The 22,336-nt window shown below is 39.3% G+C and overlaps 1 protein-coding gene across 1 annotated transcript in view; it reads left to right on the forward strand.

Moving 5' to 3' along the window:
* The window catches only part of AACS (acetoacetyl-CoA synthetase), a 39,158-nt gene that overhangs the window by 13,704 nt on the left and 3,118 nt on the right, over positions 1 to 22,336 (forward strand). The window contains exons 5-17 of the mRNA XM_027689731.1: positions 2,543 to 2,640; positions 6,020 to 6,134; positions 6,640 to 6,721; positions 7,408 to 7,555; positions 11,684 to 11,764; positions 12,880 to 13,004; positions 15,730 to 15,794; positions 15,973 to 16,095; positions 17,381 to 17,494; positions 18,000 to 18,125; positions 19,712 to 19,781; positions 20,461 to 20,519; positions 21,364 to 21,566. Coding sequence (XP_027545532.1) covers positions 2,543 to 2,640; positions 6,020 to 6,134; positions 6,640 to 6,721; positions 7,408 to 7,555; positions 11,684 to 11,764; positions 12,880 to 13,004; positions 15,730 to 15,794; positions 15,973 to 16,095; positions 17,381 to 17,494; positions 18,000 to 18,125; positions 19,712 to 19,781; positions 20,461 to 20,519; positions 21,364 to 21,566 — 1,409 coding nt within the window. The remainder of the gene's footprint in view (positions 1 to 2,542; positions 2,641 to 6,019; positions 6,135 to 6,639; positions 6,722 to 7,407; positions 7,556 to 11,683; positions 11,765 to 12,879; positions 13,005 to 15,729; positions 15,795 to 15,972; positions 16,096 to 17,380; positions 17,495 to 17,999; positions 18,126 to 19,711; positions 19,782 to 20,460; positions 20,520 to 21,363; positions 21,567 to 22,336) is intronic.

A 22,336-nucleotide genomic window follows, 5' to 3' on the forward strand; every position in this document is an offset into this window, starting at 1 on the left:
GGCATTAGATACTTGCATGGAATGTGTTCTCAGCAATCTGAGAAATAAGACTTGTGACATAGTTTTCAGCATGATTATATAAAATTTTATGTTGGGGAAGTACTGCAGTGTAAGTGAACACATGTAAGTGTAATCTCAGTGTGTGCTAGATTAAGCAAATAGCAACTGACACAAAATGCTGTCTTGAGCAAATCAGGCTGTTAGTGCCTCTTAAAAAAAAAACCAGACAGTGTTTTTAAGTTACCACTTGTCCTGCCTAAAGGTTTCATGTCAAGTACAACTTTCATTTCTTTGTCCTTATGGAGATTGTATACATCCTTATCAGTCAGGAGGAGTGATGCTGGGGCCCTTGGTATGTCATACTCTGATATTCCTAGTTGATGAGTTCCCCACTCGAGTGTTTTGAGCCCTCTATTCAATTGCTTTCTAGTTCACCCAAAGTATGAGGATCTCTGGTCAGAATAGAAACATCTTTACTCATAATACCTGGTGCTGGGACAGATGTGAAATCTCAGTGACCAGTCAGGCTGGCTGCCTGCAGAGATTGGGTAGAGATCCAGAAATGCAGAGTAAGTTGCTGTACATGTTTCATACCTTTGGGCAGTTTTGGCTGGTATCCTCCAAAACTCAGCCACCACCTCAAAGCCAACTGACAAATGAAAGTAATGATTTAATTGTCTGGCTCACAATAATCAGCAAAGACTTGTATTCTTGCCTTGAGGGCTTTTGTGTGGGAGTGGTGAAAAGGAGGATTGCTTATAATAGAACTGAAGCTTGTAAGCTATGGCAAGGTATCAACTGCTCCAAAGTGGGGAGAGAGATCTTTCAGTTTTCGTTGCACTCTGGCCCCCTGATCATCCCATCCAAGAAATGCTCAGTGGAAATATTTGGCATCAATTAGAGAACTGCTTTTGCCACACAAAATGACATTTCAATCTGTGCAGGTTCATATATTTCAAATTATCACTTAGGGAGGAAGATTTGTCTTAAAATCTCTAAGATTTTGGGATACTGTACCCTGTTCATAAACCTTGACCCCAAGGGAAAAATAACAAAATAAATAATGCCTTTATGGGTGTGAGATTTTGCTGCACTTTGTGCTTAAGAACTGTACTGAACAAGACACCACAAGCTGTAGGCAATTCTAGGGAGTAATTTATATCTTAGCATGGTAGGAGGCTTTTATTCACAGTTGTGTGTTTTCTAGAAACTGTTGTGCTTAAGTCATAATGCTGTTTTTAAAGTTCCTACTCCCAAAAGCAAAGCTGCTTAGAGTAACTGAAGTGGCCATGCTGGTTTAAGAAGGTGATTTCACTGATTTTTGATGTGAAGTTTACTTTTTGCAAAGTTGGAAAAGGATGGATTTTTTTCAGGTGTTGTGGACAAACTGGCAAAAATCAAGCTCAGCATCCTTTTGCTTGATAAAGTTAATGTAACAAATTGCTGTTGATCGTAGTTCCTGTCTTGAAAAGTACATCCATAAGTATCTTTCTTTGAGAGGTGCCTTGCAATAGTAAATGTTTGCTGTCTGATAGTCCTTGTGGTGCACCTGCAGTCCAAGATCTGTCAGTGTTCACCACTGATGTTAAGCAGGTGAAAAGCATTTTTATTGCCACTTACTGCCATTTAAGTTTGCTTTCAAATGCTGAATTCTAGTTAGGTGTTGGACTACTGCAATTAGGTCCATTCTGTGCCTTTTTTTTGGTTGCTTAAGAAGGATGATCTGAAACTGCAGATCTTTGATCTACCTCAGTGTAGTTTGTGAATTCCAGTTGCATGTTTTCCTTTGGGTTGGATTCTGATCACTGCAGAGTCAATCTCAGCCACCCAGCACCTTCTGGAGAGTTGTGCTTACCAAAACTCTAACTCTTCTGACATTAATTTATTCTGTATGTCTTAATAAATTGAATTTAAAACCTGAAATCTTGCTGCAAGCTAATGAGATAAACCTGAAGAGCCACAATAATGTGGGAATGTTCCAGGGCTTGTCCCACTGTATTATTCCCTTATCAGCTGAGACACTGGTTTTGCTTGTTTTGTGTTTATGATTCTGGCAGTATCTACCAGGCAACATTTAGCTTTGTAAAGCCAAATCTCTGCTTTTGAACTATTTATAACCTTTCCTTCCAGATACTCATTTCTTCTCTAATGGCTGTTCCTGCAGACCTGTTCTATTCCCTTGCATATGCTGTATTCTTATGTACCCTAATCAATCCACAAACTTTCTCTCCCAGCTATTCTTTTCAATGTGCTGCTCTCTTATCCTGAAAGGCTCATTAATTAAGCAGAAACACTTGTAAATTGGGGGTAAACTTCTAGATAAAAAACCTAATGCAAATATTTTTATAAATGGGTTTTATTTCTAGTACCTTGTGTAACTGATTTGACTTCAAAGTAGGACATTATGGTTGTGTGGGGAACTTTAAATCATGCTTCAGTCTAGGATTTTGAATTTTTAATATCTGTCTACTGTATATATTGTATTTACTGTAAGATTTGATGTTTTTGTGTTCCACCTCTAACCATCCCATCCCTGCCCTAGGTTACTTACCAAACAGCATCCATGCTGTGGAAGCAATGCTGGCTGCTGCGAGCATCGGTGCAATCTGGAGCTCCACATCACCAGACTTTGGAATTAATGTGAGTGGCCTCATTGCAGGTGGAGAAAAACTCTTGCTCTGTTTCAGACAAACGTGAGGGTGATAAATACAAGTGGCAGATCGATTCTGTTCACTTTAGTCTTGCTGCCACCTCCTGGCACAGCCAAGTACTCCGGATTTTTTTTTCTAGCTACCACAAACTCAAACATGTCCTTTCAGTTGTCAGTAATGATTTTCAGCTTAGTGATTTGAGTAACTTTAGCTACTCATGTTGGGATATTTTCAGATGGGCTCCATAGCCTTGGTGAGTTTTTGTTATATTAAATATGCTAATAAGCAGCAGTTCAACTGAGTTGTCTGAAGTTTGGTCCTTCATCCCAGGCTGCTTAGCCACATTCCAGGTTCTTTGCCTAAGCAGTCCCATCCTTTGCCTCTTGTGTGGGTAAACTCAGCACCACCCCAGTTGGTCTTTTCCAGAAGGCTTTGTTTGCCAACAAGGTGGGGAATTTCCAGCTAATATCACTAACCTTGTTTACTTCAGTGAAGAAATAAATGCTGTGAAATGTGTGAAATACAATAAAAATTATCATGGCATCCAAGTAGATATGCCCTGGAAGCTTTAGGAATATATTCTGCTTGCTTTGGGAAGTCTTTACCACCCATCAACAGATACAAATTACTTCTACAGTAGAGTGTTGAACCTTTCTTCTATTTAAAAGTTGACATGACAGCATTTGGAGAATGTGCCGTTTGTGCATTGCAGAGCACAGAACACCAAGGCTTTTAGGTAGTACCCTCAATTTCAGTGTTTAACCCCAGTGTGTGGTTAAATGTATGAAATGTGCTCCCTGGATTAGCACTAGAGGGCGGCAGCATTCCATGTTTTGGAAAAAAAACTATTAAAAAATCATTACAGCATGTAACGATCAATCTGTTCTACAAATATTTTCTGCTTGCTCAGAAAATGACAGTATGGAGCATCTTCTCTGCAATGTGATTTGATCTCTCATCTGGGGGAAGATTGTTCATTTTGCTTGCATTACAGAGGACTGGTATGTTTTCTGTCCATGTTGATGTGCTGTTATTTTCAGTGCCCAGCTTTAAGTTTTTGTGATAGTTTTTTAATGAAACTTAGCCTTGGAGCAGCAGTGCCATCAATATCATTTATTCTCCTTTGGCAGCATGTGTTGGCATGAATTCAAACCCTAAAATCTTGAGGGAGATCAGCAGAGATCCTCAGACATATTGGCTTCCACCCTAAGGAAAACATATTCTTCCTTCTGTGCAGTTGCATTAATCCTGTTAATGTAAATGAAGATTTTCATTTTTGGTTGTGTTTTGGGAAATAGTGTAGCATTTTCAACATTTCAAGTCCAATTGTGTATATATGTTTGAAGCTTAGAAATGTCACTTTTCAGAGCTGCCTACACACTGCAGTCTCTGAATGCCATACATCCAAAGGTTTCAAGCATCCAGGAAGTCTGCTGTCAGGGAACCAGTGAGCTCCTTCCCACGCAGAATGCCACTCTTGGCAGCTCTTGCTTCATTTCTCTAGTCCCTGGTAATCCATTTCCATATATTAATAGGAAAGTGGTGCTCTGAGGCCTGTGTGTGAGAAATTGTTGGATATATAAGTTTATAAAGGAGTTCTGCACTTAGAACTAGGTGAGAAACCTTTGGTGAGCCCTGGCACAGTCAGTCATTTGTGGGGTCCTGCACAATTTTTAGTACTGGATTTGAGGCTCATAGAATTGAACAAGCCATATCTGCTGTACCTGAGCTTTTTGTGAAAGTGATTCCTTGCTGAGCCATCTGGTTGGATTAAAGTTCCAGTGTAGCAATTACACGTTCCATCTGTTTGTATTGCCTTTGTATCATGCCAGGCTGCCCTGTGGGATTTGATCCTGCCAGTGCTAATGAATCCAATGGAGTGTGTTAGCAGATTTGGTAAGACCCTGAGTATTGGAGTCATCTCTGTTTCTGATTCACTCCTCTTCAGATTTGATTCTTCTGTTAGAGTACCCTTAGTTCTCATTGGTCTTCACTTTTAAACACCAGGAAGTGTGGAAATGGGGTATATGGGCTCTGTGCTCAGCATGAGCACACAGATATATAAATACACCCAGCACATGTGTGTGGCTGCTTAGTCTGTTATTGGAAAAAGGTACAGAGAAGGAGTTATGATAAAATACCTAAGAAAGCAGGAAAGTGACTGTAATGTATTAATTAAATCTACATTTCTGAGTTTGTTAGCTAACATATTAGGGGCCTCTTGAAAACCACTTCTGTCACTGAAACAGATTCTGGTGATTTTTATTTTAAACTAATTGATGTATTTGAGTGTCAGTGCATTGTCACTGTGTTTTCTTATGATGTGAACAAGGAAAATGAAATGCATCTTTGATATGAGAGAAAGCTGTTAAGTGACATACTCAGCAAGGACAGTTGAATATTTATATTTAGTCATATCCCTCTACCTTACCTGTCGTGTTCACTGAGCTTTCCTGAAGAGAAAGTCAGTCCATGGGAAGTTGTTAGGACAGGACTGCTGTGCTTTTTCAGGAGGCTTTCTTTTAACCCTGAGGAGCCCAGCTTGAAAAGAAGTTTACTTGATTGTGATGTTTTTGCATTCATCTTCTAGTTTGGTAATTTGTTTCTCACTTTGGCTGCGAAGTAGAAGACAAAATAGAAAACAGAGGAATAAAGAATGCTGGGAGGAGTAAGCATATAACTCAAGTCTGACTTTTGCAGCGTGATTTAGGAGATTGTTCTTGAACAGTTAGCTGACAATTTTACAATATTGAGTAATCTTATAGTTCTTAATGCTTCAAGTAATGTACCTAGAGAGGTTTGAACATCGCTGTGTGCTGAGTGCTTTTAATAAAAGGATTTGCTTCTTGCTGTTGAATACAAAATGATTTATTTCTGGTAGGCTGTGTACATGCAGTGTACATGGAAAAAGTGCCAGAAAGGTTTTAACCTCAAATAGGATGATAGCTGTGATAAATTCCTGAAAAGAGTGTAAGCTGGAGGAGACACCTGAAAAATTAGCATTTGAATGTGCCCTGCCCCAGAGATTCTGAAGGAGCCGTGGTAGTTTTAGCTTTTCTCAAGGTGACTTTTTTAGCTGCTTAGACAGCTTTGTGAGCTTGAGCCTTCAGTGAACAATGTTCTGTGGTCTGTGGGGGTTTTATCTGCATTGCTGGTTGATGTATTTGGGGGTCATGAAATAAATTGTTACAAACCTCTTGTACTTTGGAGATCTTGTGTGAGTGAAAGCAGGCAGTCTTTTAACAACTCTCCTGTTAATTCCTGTCCTTTCTCCTTGCTTGAATTGAAATTTGCATTTAGCATCCACTGAGATTTCCTAGCAATTAATTTCGGGGGGTTTTTTAACTTATTTTTCTCTTTGTCCCTAGGGTGTGCTGGATAGATTTTCCCAAATTCAGCCTAAACTTATATTCTCTGTTGAAGCTGTAATATACAATGGCAAAGAGCACAACCACTTGGAAAAACTGCTGAGGGTGGTAAAAGGTATTTCACTGCATCTTACCTAGTCTTAGTTATGCTGTAGTTCTGTGAGCAAAGCCTGCACTGCCACTGCTTGTTGCTGTCCTTCCTTCTTTACTGTATCATTGTGGCCACTTAGATTTTCAGAACAGATTTGAGTAAAAACTGAGTAGTTCTTTCTGTAATTTTAACAGTTTTCTGCTCATTTAACTTAAATAGATCACCAGATATTAGTCAGCAGTAGAAGCAGAGGAACAGGAGCTGATGATAGTGTTTTTAAGCTCAAGCAAAGTGCTGCTGAAGACAAATGAAAGAGGTATTAAAGCACTAGAGCTTGCAGATTTACACATAAAAGGCTGGCAATATTGAGGAAATTATATCTTGGGTAACAGTTTAGTCTTTTGGGGTTTCAGTGCATCAGAATTATTTCTGTTAGTTTGTGCATTACACTGTATGATTCAATCAGGCAGAAAAGACCTTTGGGTATGCAACTGAGTGTAGGAAATAATTGTTTTCTTCTTTCTTTCAGGGCTTCCAGATCTAAAAAAAGTGGTAGTGATTCCATATGTCTCCTCAAGAGAAACCATAGATATTTCCAAGATTCCAAACAGGTAATGGAAGCTTGTGAGCTGTGAGTGTTCAAACTAGGCATGAGATGGATATTGATGGATGTGAGCTATGGAAACTGCCTGACTGACCTCTTGAACTTGGAAAAAATGGGTTTTAGTCATATATTTAATGTGGTCCATCTTCATACTGAAAACAGAAGTGTAGTGGAGGTTGCTGCAGATGTTTTGCTCCTACAAAACCACTGTTGGTATTACTGGCTCTCAAATGAAGGCAAAATTCAACAGGACACAGCAGGGAGAACAAAGCTTCCAGAGCTGAATAATTAGTAACTTAAGTGACATTTTTAGGGAGTTTCTTTTGCTTATTTACTGGTTTGGATTATGTATGTTTAAACACTTTTTGGAAATGATTGAGTCCCAGGATTAGACTCAATTTGTTCCTGTCTGCCTTGAACTGTTAAGACTGGTAGCTGGTCACAGGAGCAGGTTTATAGGCTTGATTTTTGTTGTGTTCAGTCTAAAGATTATACTAATGGTTTATTTTTAAAATAGAAAAGGAAACAAAATAATTAGCAATTCAAAGAGTAGATTAGAAATAGAAATTATATACATAGCTTGGGTATATGGCTTATTGTAAATGAGCTACTGAATACAGAGGTAATCTTATGTATGGGCTGGGGTAATGCTTTCAGAAGTTTCTGAAATGTTCCTTTTTTTTTTGTGTGCAGTGTCTTTTTAGAAGACTTCCTGGCTACTGGGAAAGGAGACCAGGCTCCCCAGCTGGAGTTTGAGCAGCTGCCTTTCAGTCATCCTCTCTTCATCATGTATTCATCGGGCACAACAGGGGCACCAAAATGCATGGTGCATTCAGCAGGGGTATGTCCTCCCTCCTGGAGCTGCACTGCCTGTACTTAACTGCATGGATTACATCTTTCCTTTAACAGCATCATACCATGGTGTACTTCAAGGAAGAATTGATTGCTGACAGTGTTTCAGTAACTTGCAGTGAACCTTTTTATTTATAAGTGGCTGTTTGAAAGCAAATATGGATTGATATAAAATATATTAGTTTAGAGATCAGTGTGGAGACCTTTCAGATTTCTGGCAGCAAGTATCAGTCACAAAAGCATCACTAGAACTGGCCTGACTGATACATGTAGAGGAAAGGCCAAAAAACTGGAAGTGGGTGTTTGGAACTGATTTTTGGATGCTGCCAAGCTAAGGCCCATAGGGAGCTTGCAGTTTTTATAATCTAGATTATTTTTTACTTTAAACTGTATTCTGTGTTTATTAATTCAGACTATGTCATCCTCAATCATTTTTTTTTTTTAAGGAAGGAAGCCAGAAGGTTTCCATCTCCTTGAGTGTAGGTTTTGCTTTGTATGGAAACTTTGCTTTAGGCCATGTCTTGTTGTGGCTAAAGGTGTATATGATATTAGTGCCAAAATGACCTGTGCTCACATTATTTCCGTTTACTATTGATGTTCTCAAGCTCTTAAAGTAGAGGAAGTGAACTCCAGCAGTCAGGCATAGTGTTGAAACTTTAACTCTTCCATTAGTGTAATCCTTAAAAGGCAGGGATTTTTCCCCCTCAAGGCAGGCAGGATGTGTTGAACAGTGCAATTGTACCAACATGTGTAAATGGAACTGCACAACTTTTAGCCAGAGTCCATCACTTCTGCTGTTTGCTCTGGAAGTCAGGATGAGCATCCTGCAAGGCTGGGTGGCCTGAGGGCAGGATCCTTTGATGCTGTGCCCACAGTGTGTATGTTCTTGCCTCTCTTTGATGGCAATGACTGGAGGATTTGCCCGCAGACAAATCCCCTGCTGCCTGTAAACACTCTGCTTTATATATTATCAATAGGAGTTCATACCAGGCAGCATGTGAAACACAAAATGGTCCCATTGGGACACATCCAGTGTTTGTGAAGAAGGTATATTTTGTGGTTTGACAGCTGTTTTGAAGCTGTGCTGGCTTTAGACTGGTTAAGTACTTGCAGGGGTGGATTAGTAAAAACAGGATGGGTGTTTTGTTCAGTGATGGATGATAAACAGTAGAGATGAAAACATAGATGTGGATGAGACAGCAGGACTCTGCAACAAAGTTCTTTCTTTTCCCATGTTACCTGTGTTGCTGCTTAGCTGAATCATTGCTCTGCTCTCCATCTTTTCAGTTTGTACAGAGCTACCTTAGAGTTAAGGTACAGATTACTCATCCTTGCTGGGGAGGAGAGGAGGTAATGGATGGATGAATAGGTTTGTAATGATTCTGTTCCTATTGAGCAGCTCTAGTTCTGTGTTGCAGGGTGACTTTTTTTTCCCCCTTAAGTTCTGGAAATTGCCTAAAAGCGAATTGTTTCATCAGAGGCCTCAGGAGTTGCATGCTTTGTGTGTGTCAGTGTGCATAGGGCCTGCAAAAAGTCCATGCAAATAAATTCTTAGATATCTTCTACACACTTGGTTGGGTTTCTCTGTTTGTTCTTGGCTTAATCTTGTTTCCACTGAAATTAATAGTAGGATTCTTATTGATTTCAACAAAAGCAAAATTAGTCCACCATCTTTGTCTCATTTTCCAGCCTTACATTAACTCAAGTTTGGTTTTGGTAATTAAAACAGCAAGAAGAGATGACATTTCAATGAAGACATTTCAAGTATTGCTTATTTATAGCATGCTTTGATACTGTGTTGTTACTGTAGTGATTTTTAGATGCCAATAGGCAGCTTACTTTAAATTCACAACTCAGATCAGAAACATACTGCAGAATTAGATAAACTATTTTCCCTGCACATATTCTGTTTTCTCGATACACAGTGAAATGACACATTATAAATAAAGAAAATGCAGCCAGGTCATGGGAGATGTTTTAAAAAGTGGTGCCTTAGAGAGAGTAGGCTTTTTCTGGTGTGTATGGTATTGAACAGTTGGGTGTGCTATGGAAAGACATTTGGTGTGTTCTTTTTAATACATAAAATACATTAGTGAGTAATTGTTGTTCTTTAGTCCTAAAAACATTGGTTCTGCTTCTTGCCTCATTCGTACAGGCCCCTTTTCAGTTATTCCGTATTCTCAGCTATCTAAGGAAATAACTTTTTGATAAAATCCACATCAGTTCATTTATTTCCATCTTAAAGACTTGCAAGACTTGGCCTTAAACATCTGCCCTGCTGCAGACTCCTTGTGCAGCTGCAGGCAAGTCACTCTGAGGGTTTTTCATGCTCAGACTCTTCCTGGACAGCATGTAGAGAACACGGCTGGTTTGAGACCAGGGTGAGCAGCCATGAGTAGCTACTCAGGGCAGGCTCTCAGCTGTGTAACTGCTTAGCACTGGTCCCTCCTGAGCCACAGTGTGGCCCAGGAGCAGCAGTGCCTGCTGGTTTTTGATGCTGCAGATGCTCAGCACTTCACCTGCCGTATGTTGAGCCCACTGAAGACAAGTAGACCAGTAAGTTTTATCAGCTGCCAGATCTGTGTCATGAAATGCTACATGCTTGGGATTTATTTTGAGGGTTGTAAAAGTCCTATAAATAAACAAGCCCTATAAATAAACTTGAGAGAGCATCTTGGGCCGTAAGCTCTTTGGAACAGCTCTGCCTTCTCCCACAGTACCTTTGTTTCCAGGCTGAGTCTTAACAGGTTTTGCAGGGGAATAGTTCGTAGCCTTTACCTGAAGTCATTGTTTTAAAATCCCCTTTTGATCCCAAAACCGTGAAGTAGCAAAAACTGAATGAAGGAAAAAGAGAACCAATACTTATTTTAATTGAATTTGACTTTTAATTTTGCTATTTCTTGTGGTTCTTTCAGAATCTCCTGCAGGGGCAGTGTGATTTCTTTTTGTAAATGCAGTAATTATGTTAACACCTGCAATTCTTTTGGCAACCTTAACAATTCAGTTAGACACAGTGTATCCAAATCATAAAGGTTTTGGTAATTTTCAGCGGTAGAAGATGGTAGCTGTAGCTAGGTGGCAGCGTTGTGACAGCTGAGGGTGTTCAAACAGCAGCAGGTGAATTCAGACCTGATTCCTTTGAGCCGTGAAGCAAAAATAAGATTTACTCCTTTATTTTTATTTAATGTTTTCTGCCTTTTCTCCCGAAGCGTTTTCCAGTTTTATGACTCTCCTTTTTCATTTCAAATGTTTATCTGTAATCTGTTTTCTTTCAGTGTAAATCTTGTTTCATGCTTATGAGGCTGTTAATAGTTTCACTGTAACTCCTTGCATAAATGCAAGAACCATTTTTTATTTTAACATCAGCCACGTTAATTTGTCACCGAGGTGAAGTGACTTAATGAAGTAGTCTGTAAATTTATTTATCCTAACAAGTTATGCTTTAACGATGATCAGGAAGGCACTTTAGCAGCATTTCCAACAAAAGAAAAGTAATATATTTAAGTACATTATTAATACTGATGCTCTGAGTAGTGAGACATTTCACATTGCTAGTCACTTCAGTGCTTACAAGAGATCTCCAGTGTTAGGTCTTATGTCTCCTAGATGTTAATAGATAAGATAATTTGGGTACATAGTGCTGATGTATAGCAGCTGCTGCAGTTTATAGCAGTTCTCAGTCCTTCATTCCTCCCAGTTGCCCAAACACACTGAAAATGAAACTCTGTCAAAGGGCTTATCTTGGAAAATCTGACTGGTAAAAGCCTGCTGTTTAAAATTATGGTCTGCATGGAGCACTCTGCAACTCTGATGGCTGTGTGGAGTTGAAAGTCAGGGAAGTTATTTATTCCATGGATTAAAAGTGATGTGCCATGGGAATTGCTGAGGTCTAATGAGAGAGGCTGAAAAGTTATGTGAGAATGAGGAATGCAATTGCTGCTGCTGTAAATAGGCCCTGGGATTTACTTCAGTTGTAGTTAAAGGAAATACTTGCTTTAATCCTGCAGTACATCCTGCAAAGTATTGACTACATTAGTAATTTTTAAGTCTTAATGTGCTGTCAGAGATTTGCTTTTCACTTATGTGATCTTGTATTTTTCTTTCACTGTCTTTGCAGGGCACACTAATACAGCACCTGAAGGAACACATTCTTCATGGCAACATGACCAGCAGTGATGTGATTATGTACTACACAACGGCAAGTGGGGCTTAAGGCACTTCTAAAAACACTATAATAAATCTTTCTTATAAAGATGGGACAGCATTTCATACAAATCTACAAGTACATTTTAAAGTATTTTAAATGCTTGTTCTGCAAGGGATTGTCCTACGTAACTGAGTTTAAAAAAATTCAGGTAAAATAATAAAATGCAACCTTTCTGATGAAAGGTCAAACCCATGTTAAATGTTTCTGACTGAACTGGTGAGGAAAATGATTTTTACAGTCTCTTGGGTTTATTGATCGAACTGCCTCATCAATATCACCTACAAATCAGATTCCAGTTTCCTCCATCGTGCAGGGCTAGATCATACAGAAGATGAGAATTTCTATTATGTCTCTGTTTTGATGGAGAGGAAAGGAACTGTCCAGCTCTAAACTTTGTAAAGGAAAGGGAGTAAACATTATCTATGTAGGAGTTCAGGTATGGGGTGGGGGTGCTTTTTCTAATGCTGTGTTAAAGAAAAATGATTCCAAAGATTCCCACTACTGCAGCTGTTTGAGAAGGCTCATGTCTTTCCTCATGAGTTCCTTTCTGAGCTTTAACACAACTAGTCAGTTTGCAATATCTCCATGGAGGGATCATTGTAATTGCCTTGTCTCAAAGTTGTCTTGTCTCTTGACTTGTGCCTTAAAGCTATGTGTGTAGGGAGGCATGGAATTCCCATCTCATTAGATATTTGTAAGGATAAGTTAGATGAGCATCCATCAGGAACGTGTAGCTGATCAGTCTTGGGACAGGTGAGAGGATAAGCAGTGCTTCAACCTTATTTTCTGATTCTTAAATAACATGGTTAGACATAATAAGTGGAGATGGGTGTGAGTGAACTCAGGTATTTAACAGTTTCTTACAGCAGGAAAACTTCAGGCAAGGGAAGCAGAGGGCAGGGTGGTTCCTCTGGCATGAGGGCAGAGACCATGCCTTACTCCAGCTTCTGCCAAGATCCACACCTGTCCATCCTTTTATAGTTGCCTGTAGCTCCTCTATCAGCATGTGACAGCAGACAGCCCTCCTGATCCTGTGCTAGAGCTGCCAGAACAGCAGACAGGGAGCTGATGAAGATAAACTGATGTGGGTATCCTCTCTTTTCCAGACTGGCTGGATGATGTGGAATTGGCTAGTGTCTGCACTTGCTACAGGAGCCTCCGTGGTCCTGTATGATGGATCTCCTCTAATTCCTTCACCAAATGTGCTCTGGGACTTGACTGACAGACTAGGGTATGTAAACAAGATTAAACAGAAGGATAATGCATTTGCTTCTGTCACAATGACCACATCCAAGCAACCTCACTAAGGGTGTTGTTCCCTTGGTCAGGAACTCGTACACAGCATGACATGGTTTGTCTTTTGACTTAGCCTTGATTGGAACTGCTTTTAAAATTTTGTGGTAAAAACACTTTTTGAGAGAGCAGGAGAGACAAAGAGCTAACTGTTTCAGATTTGAGTCAAGTATTAGAATTCCAGGAAAACAAAGAGTTCTGGTTCAATAGTCAGTTTTCAAGAGCAGCCTTTTCAAAAGGCAGTAATTGGGAGCAATCTGACGAGTAATTTCTCAGCGCACTCAGAACTTAGTAAATAAGAATCCTTTTTTCAAGCAGCTCAACGTAAGACTCAACATAGAACTTTGGCTTAAAGACATAAATTGACTGGAAAGACTCAGCAGGGTTGCTTGTATTTCCATACTTTGCTTTTTAATCTGTAATGCCTAATTCTTGCTGACAAGCTATTCTGTAATTGTTTTATACTGTTTTTTTTCTGCCTGCAAATGCTCAGAGTGCCCTTTCCTGAAGCCTAGAGAAATAGCAGGTATCACATAAAGCACTGTAAAAACACTGTGGTGGCATTTAACTTTGTACACTGGTTGAACTTTGATTTTTATTTTTTTTTTAATTTTGTAACTTTACTATTTTGCCAACTGGATGTAAGCAGTAGATTTGAATGTTTTTACTGGTAAAATAAGTGTAATTTTTAATTGATAATTAAAATTAAGTTGGTGGTAGAAAGTGGATGAGTGGAAAAGTGGAAAAGATTCATTTTCCAACTCTTGATAATTAATAATTTAAACCTCACTGTCTCTTGTGACATGTAATATTTAAAGACTGGCATTTTGTCTCTGGCTGTTATAACTGAAAGTTAATGCCTAGTCAAAATGCTTCCAGTAGAGAAACAGCACAAAACAAACCCACAAACTTAAGCCATGCCCCACCCCCTAAAAAAGCCCTGGTAGAACAACAGGCAAAAAATCAGAATCGAGAAATAACACAGCTTATTTTTAAGCATTGTTTCTACATGCCAAATCTGAGTGAAGATAAATGTGTCTGCATGTCTCACTTTTGTAATCTGGCGCTAAAAGCGGTGGCCATCTGGGTGGTACTTCATCATGCAGTCTGTTCCCAGCTCACTCATATGTTAAATATGTTAAAAAAAGGCTTCAACATGTGAAGACTACCTTACTTCTCTGGAGATTCACCACAATTGCCTTCAGATGCCCTGATGATACTGTAAGAATATGCAATCTCCTACTGCATGGCAAGAACTACTCAAGTGGGCATCCATTAAATGATTTGTTGAAGTGAATTAGTGGATGGTGACTAAATGCAGTTATGTAGCATTTGGAAGGGAATAATAGGGGACTTGGCTCTACTGTGCTATAGAGGAAGTGTCAAACATTAAAAATAAATAGAGAAGTATTTTGTATTCTAATGTAAAATAAGCACTGATTGGAGACATAGAAGGAAAGTAAGAGATTACATAAGGATAAAAATAGTTCCCATGGTCGGGGTACATGGTAACCCATGTAACAAGAGGAGCAGTGTCCTGTGGGCTCTCGTGGTGGAAGGTTCCCTGCCCATGGCAGAGGGGTTGGAGCTAGCTGACCTTTAAGGTCCCTTCCAAGCCAAAGCATTCTGTGATTCTGTTGTGCTGTTCCCATCTGCCTGGTAAATTGCTCTATGTTTGTGCAAGTAACCTGAGAGCTGAGAGTCATCCACCTGAATGGCAAAGGGAAAGCATCTCCTTTTGATAGTGTTGAAATAGCTCCTTGCCTGGAAGTGTTCTACCTTCTATCTTGCCTTTGGAGTAAAATCCAAGATAGCAGGATCTTATTTTTAAGCTCTGCTGGTGTCTGTATTGCCCATGTTCTGTGCACTGAGACTGTAGCCCTTATCCTCATCTATCTCTGCATTTTCTTGAGTGAGTATTGCTGTAATATAAAATGAATTAGTAGAAGGCAGGGAAGAGGATTTCCTGAATGTTAGCAGAAACATTAAACTAGAACTTCTATCAATAAAGTAGGGAAGAGTCACAGCCTTTGTTTCAAGTTTTAATTCCATTGTATTGCAGAGCTCTAAATAGACTTTGCAAGGGCAGGATTGAGTTGTTCAGTTGGGCCAAATTTCCTGCTTGTTTAGGCACCCGCAGTTCAGGCTTTCACCAGTGGAAACTGAAAAATCTAATCTCTGAAAAATCACTGAGTGCTGTCTCAGAGTAAAGTATTTTTAATCCAACTGTGCCCTGAAATGGCAAAGTTTTTCTGTGTAAGAGTGTACCAAGGCAACAGCTTTGCATTACACAGCTTTGTGGCAATTATGGCCCATTAATGAAGTAAACATTGTAACATTTTCTGATGTCTTTGGAGTGTTCTGCAGTTACAAATTCCTGTAAGTGAAAGTGAATGATGTTTTCATGAGGTGGGAAAGCTTTGCTTAATATTTAAAGATAGAACGAAAAGTTTCAAAGCTGCAGAAGTGACACGTGATCTGACTAATTTTGATAGTTCAGAAGGATGTGCCTTCCACTTAGAAAGCTTTAAGAGACTGCATTGTTTGACTAATCCACATACAGAGTGTCTAACAGCTTCTGTTTACAGCAGTGGGAATTGCAGGTCTTTGGAATCTTAGCATATTTAAATATGCAAAACATTTAAACTTTTTTTTCCCTCTAGGATCACCATCCTTGGAACGGGTGCAAAGTGGCTGGCTGTGCTAGAAGAGAAAAATTTAAAACCATGTAAGCTTCAAAAAGCTGGTGAATCCCTTCTGTCTTCCCTCCTACCTTTCCTCTCCTGGTTTTGGGCCTGTATCTTGTCACAGTCCTTTATGTATTTATTCTGTGTTGTAGTGACAAAGAGTTTGAAACCCTTGTAAAAATTATACCTTAACCTGTGTTGATTTTTCTCCTTTCTAAGGTGAAACACACAATCTCCAAACACTCCACACTATCTTGTCTACAGGATCACCACTCAAATCTCAAAGCTATGAGTATGTCTACAAACACATAAAAAGCAGTGTCCTCCTGGGATCCATTTCAGGTGATGCTTTTATACTGCAGCATCTCAGTAATTCTCTTGATTGCCTGTGCATTTCCTTCTTGCTTATTTGTGCTGTATGTTTGGGAAGCTTAAGCCTTGGATCATTTGGGAATGGTTATAGTTAAACTGAAATGAACTGTCTTTTTAGTGCAGAGATTTTTCCTGCATAATTCACTGTGCCATAATGAAACTCATACACTCCAAAAGGTTTTTGGTGGATGTTTTGGATCTTAGCTCTTTTTAAGTATGATCATTTATTTTGACTGGCTGTCCTTAGGGGTGGCAGGGTTGAGATCAAGAAAAGAGTCTATTAACCTGCAGAACATACTGTTCTGCAAATAGCTGACTTTAGCAGAAAATATCTCTTGGAGAATTCCCATTTCAGTTCTTTTGTGCCAAGTAATTGGCACTGCAGACAGATTTTTCGTAAATTATATAATTAGAGAAATATCAAGCCCCCATGCTGTGCAGTTTGTTGTGAGGAGTGCTGAGGCAACTTCTAGTCACATAAGATCCACCACAGCACTCTTCCTTTTGCTTTGTAACAAGGACTGACTCTTTCAAAGGGCTTTTTAACTCAGTTTAGTTTCATTTTTTTTTCAAGTATAACCATTCTGCTGAAGTTCTCAGACTCTGAGCTCAGTAAGAGTAGTGCTGAATCTAGAACTTGCTACTACAGACATTAATAGACTAATGCAGAAGCCTATTTTTGAGTAAAGCAAGCATGATTGATTTGTGTCTTAATTCTTCTTCCTTGAAGTCCTAGAAAGACTATAAATATTCCAGTTAAGTAAGCACTTTGACAGTATCTATTTTTCTTAAGATAACTGTTCATCCTATAGGCATGGCTCTCCTCCTGCTATGCTAATAAGATGTAAAAGCTAAGTAAATGTTGAGTGGAATAGCTTGACTGGTTACTTTAATCAAAACAAACAAGAAAACATTTCTAGGTAATTCTCTAAATATCTTAAGACTGTAAACTAGGGCCTGTTTATTTTCTCAGTCACTTTCTCAGAAAGTGGAAATTTCCTTAAATGAGATTAAAGAAAATGTTGAAAGGAGAAAAGTTATGCCTGAAGGGGTAGTTCTGCATGAAAGGCATACACATATAAAGACATATAAAGCAAGGAAGGAAGTCTTTTAATAAAAGCCACAACATTATCATAGATAATACTGTTTGTTTTTATGGTGCTTAATGTGGATCAGAAGCATTTGGCAAAGGTGGCAGTTTACTGTTCTAGAGTTCAAAGTACTGTATATTCTAAATGGACTTCTTTTATTATAGGTGGAACAGATATAATTTCGTGTTTCATGGGTCAGAATGTTACAGTTCCAGTTTACAAAGGAGAAATTCAGGCCAGAAATCTTGGAATGGCTGTAGAAGCGTGGAATGATGAAGGTAACTATTATCCAAGACACTATGCATGCTTATAAAACACAGTAGTTACATGACCTTAATTTTCATTCATCAGATGGGTCAACAGTCAGCTGTTAATGTGTGATTCCCCTTCAGAAACATGTTCCACAAAAGCTGCATATGGATCCATCTGATCTGGATTTTAAGGGACTCCAGTGAAGACAATAGTCCTTCCTTTTCCATTACTCTGCTAAAGCACATCAAGGCCAAATTCCAGCTTTTGGTGTGTGTTCCCTAGCTGTGTTGCTGTGCATGCCAGGCTGGCTCCCACCCTGTGGTGTAACTCTCCTGAAGTTACTGAGGTTGAGACAGGGATGAGCTTAGTAATTGAACACCAATTGAAACCAAGACCAACAGTCACAGCATGTCTCATACTTACACCAACATCTGGCTGTAATAGTAAGTGAAAACTGTAGGTGCTCTTTGCTTTGTTATCCTGTTATTTGCAGAAGGGAAATGCAGAAAATGCCTCTTTCTTTGTAAACAGGAAAACCAGTTTGGGGTGAAAGTGGAGAGCTGGTTTGTACCAAGCCTATTCCCTGTCAGCCCACGCACTTCTGGAATGATGAGAATGGAAGCAAATACAGGAAGGCTTATTTTTCAAAATTCCCAGGTATGTCATGAAGGGCTCTGGATATTGCTCAAACTGGCCAAGGATCCAGATCGTGTTGCTGTTCCTAGCAAGGCACAGGTTTATTTGCTATTGTCCAGTGACAGGCACATGCAGCTTTGAATTTCAATCCCCAGGGTGAGAACCCCACAGTGTGTTTCATAATATCTCACTCTGTTTTCTAGTGCTTTGCTTTGAATATGGATCCAAATCAAACTAGTAAAAACCTCTGCAAGGCTCTAATCCCATTTTGCTGCTTTCATTAGGCAGATCTGACTGTCACAGCCTCCCAGTCTGCAGTGCAGACACAGACTGCTTGGCATGAGTGTGAAATGGAAGTGCTGAATAGGTCAGGTAGCAATCAGCTATTAATGAGTGCTACTGCACCTCTGCCAGACTGCTCCTGCCTAGCTGGAGGAGTGAATCCCAAGGGATAAGTGCTGACCTGCTACCTCATTAGCATGAAGATTAAGTATATGCTGCCTCAAACATGCATATTCTGCATTCATAGTCTCCTACAGAGCAAAGGAAGAGGCACTGTGGGCCAGAGGCTTTCTTCCTAATAATTGTGGAGGACTCTGCTCATCCAGGGCTTTTCCTGATGTGGCACAGTGATGCTGAAATCCCTGCTGCTTCTTGGGCAGGGATTTTATAGGAGCAGGATCTCCAGCTGCTGTGTTTTGGAGATGGAAGCTTTTTTAAAAATAGCAGCAGTACAGAGTGGATTCACAAGAGAAGTCAGATGTTTAGCAGGAGATAATCTTATAGGAAAATTGAGGGAATGTGGAAGCTGCAGTCTGCATGTAAGCCTGACAGCAGTAAATAGAAAAAATGTGTGTGACAGTTGTTAGACTGAAATCACTGTAGTCCAGAGGTTCTGTCTTTCTTTGTAGATGGGTTTAAGGTTGTAACAATTAAGTTAGAAGATGGTCTTACTTTCACATGCATGTGCAAGTCAATGAGGTTGGAATTTTTCTCTAGAAAAGCTTGAGTAGAATTGGCTTGTACTTCTGGTTTTGGCAGGCTGTGTAGCAGTATCAATCTTAAAAATAATACAGGAGTCATTCTAGCTCTGAAAAGTCAAATCAGATTTTACATTAACACAGATCAAGGACATTAAGCACATGAGCTCCCTAGGGAATTGTTGAGACCTATTATGCAAGCTCAGAAAACTTCTTGCACAGAATTTTACATTCTAAAAGAAGTGGATCAAGAAAGACTGGTGGGAATATTGTTACCTTTGTGGAGGATTCTTCCAGTTTGCTCAAAATGTGGTGTTCAGAGGAGCTATTCATCTGCTTTGTAAAGGATGCTGTATAGTTATGCAAACAAAGAATCAGAAGATAATGTGGAGTTTGATCCTAATGTGTGAGCTGTTCCTGGGTATGCTAGCTCTTTGTAGTAAATGCAGTGTGAGTTGTTTGTGTAATTAAATATTGCTACACTTGCTGTGGGTAGTTCTCAAAGCATATCTGATAAATTATACTGAAGTATGTATTTTATTAAGTTAGTGTGTTGAGTTACACAAATGTCTACTGTGACTGGATGAGGAAGAAATCAGCTGCTTAACCTCTGTCATTCCCTAATAGGTGTCTGGGCCCATGGTGATTACTGCAAAATTAATCCCAAGACTGGAGGAATTGTCATGCTGGGTCGCAGGTAAAGTGTTTTGAGTAAACAAGTGCTAAAATTAGCAATCTTCACTTTGGAGTATGATGTCCATGATTCTGTGTCACACCTGTTAGCTTTATATTTTATTTCATCCAGTATTGTGGATTTCAGCCCTTAAATTAACCAGAGCAGCTGGATTAGAGGGAAGGGACTAAATTTCAGAGTTCTACACCACTTTTTTATATGTGAACACAAGACAGTATTGGACTTTCTGCTTTCCACGATTTATAATGGTCACTTAATTTCAATTGAGAGTGCAGCACATTCAAGGTGGTAAATTGGGAGATTGTCCTCTGGTCTTGCCTGTAACATTGACTTGTTTTACAGCAAAACTTAATTATAGAAGGTCAGGTATTAAGCTGTGCCTGTTTTAGTGATCATTAGACATTCAAGATCGCAACTGGGGCTCAATTTTCTGCTTGCATTTCGAAGCTGCTGTTTGAAACAAAGTTGAGTGAATGAATACTGTTGAGGTTCTTGGTACAGCTTCCTTTTAATGAGCAGACTGCCTTTTTGAATTAAGTCCTCTTACAACTCTGTTTTTGATGTGGCTGCACTTTCACTGCCTGAAATATAGAGAGACTAGGTTAATTGCATCAGTTTTTCCTCTTCATCAAACTGTAATCACATTTTAATGCTTCTTTGTTTTGTTTGTCTGATTTTTCAGTGATGGTACATTAAATCCAAATGGAGTAAGATTTGGAAGTTCTGAAATCTATAACATAGGTATGAAATCAACTTTTCACCTCTTTCAGCTATGCCATTGTTGCCTTACATCTGAAATTCAAGCATTATAAAGTGCTTGAAAGGATTAAGTAATGAAACACTTGCTGTCTTTCAGATGAAAGACAATACAGAGTATATTAGCATTAGCAAAATTTGGTTTTGTGAACTTGAAGCTGGTTGCTTTCCTGAAGTATGTGTAAGGTGGGAGATGACTAGTTGAGATATACAAAAGCAACATCTTAAGGAGCATATAATAAGGCTTTACAGACTAATAGTATCATGCAGGTTTATAAGAGAACACTTAACTTGTCAGGATTTTTTTTCTCCCCAAGACAAGCTCTTGACATTGTTTTTATGGTACCTTACCTGGTAATTAAGAAGCAGTTCTTGAGCTTGTGCTTTGTGCTTCAAAGATGTTGTGGCAGGTGGTGAAACTGTCCCTGCAAAGGTGCTAATCTGAGACTTAAGTACCTGTTGCCTCTTTGTTCTTCTGTCATCAGGCACATTATTCTCCTGTCTATGCATCAGTGGGGACTGTGAGGAGAGCCAAAGAAAATGGCTTGGTGTAAAAGCTTATTATCTGGCCCAAAAGCTATAGCAATTTTTTTTTTTGTTATGGACCTAAATGTATATGATCCTTAAACCTGGATTTTCACCTGGGCAGGAGTTGAAATTTCAGAGCACCCAGAGGGGAAGCTCAGTGTAGGATAATCTAGCCAGGTTGCTTGTTTGCCTTTGCAGCTCTAGGGGAGGTGATTATTTTTTTTGATACAACCACAAAAAATGCGCATCCCGAATGATACATAAATACAAATACTAATAAGGACTTCCCCTTTATTTTCAGTGGAAGCCTTTGAGGAGGTTTCTGATAGCCTCTGCGTCCCTCAGTACAACAAAGATGGGGAGGAGAGGGTGATACTCTTCCTGAAGATGGCATCAAACCACACGTTCAGCAAGAACCTGGTGAAGAGGATCCAGGACGCGATCCGGATCGCGCTCTCCGCCAGGCATGTTCCCAGCCTCATCCTGGAAACCAAAGGCATTCCGGTATGTCATGAAAAATGCTGCCTACTTTTTTCTTTGTCACCTTGAATAGTAATTAAGGAGCAGTTGTCACTGCTCTTCAAACCCACATACATGGAAATTTTAGCATCTCAAAAGTGTATTCGAGCTTTATAAATAGTTTGTCTGTGTTGCCTAGCAACATCTTTTCATCTCCTTTTCAGCTAAGCATGGTTTTTGTTTTTTAAATGTGTTGCATTTTCTCAGGAATATATCCCTATCCTTTTAAAGGAAAATATTAAAAAGGTAATTTAATAGTTTTTCTCGCTATCCACAAGCTTATTTTGTTTTTGTTTTCCCATTACAAGTGACATTCTTAGGAAAGCTGAGAGCACCCAGCAAATTCAGAAAATCATTTTGTAGATGATTTCACTTTCACATCTGTTTAGCTGCTTAAATGTAGCTCTATCGCTCTTAACTGTAACAGTAATTAAAATTAAATTGTTGTGCTTGTGTGGGAGAAGTTTGTGTAGCTCAGGGTTCTGCATGCTCAGTCTTCTGAAGCTGTTCTGCCACAGTGCTCGTTGTGTGAACTCTTTAGTTAGAATGTCTGTTTTTATAGTCTTCTCTAATGCTACAGTCTCCTCAACAGCTCTGAGCAGCAGAATGGGGGTGGAGAGTGTAGGTTTCCCAAGTCCATTTGCACATAAACTTGAGTTCTCCATCATTTGATACTCTTGATACCCTTTTGCTGCCAGTGTAGGTTTCCCTGTGAAAGAGCTTTAGGGTTCAACACTACCAACCTCTGTGGTCCA

This window comes from Neopelma chrysocephalum, unplaced genomic scaffold, assembly GCF_003984885.1.
Source record: "Neopelma chrysocephalum unplaced genomic scaffold, ASM398488v2 Primary Assembly neopelma1_77, whole genome shotgun sequence".
NCBI lineage: Eukaryota > Metazoa > Chordata > Aves > Passeriformes > Pipridae > Neopelma > Neopelma chrysocephalum.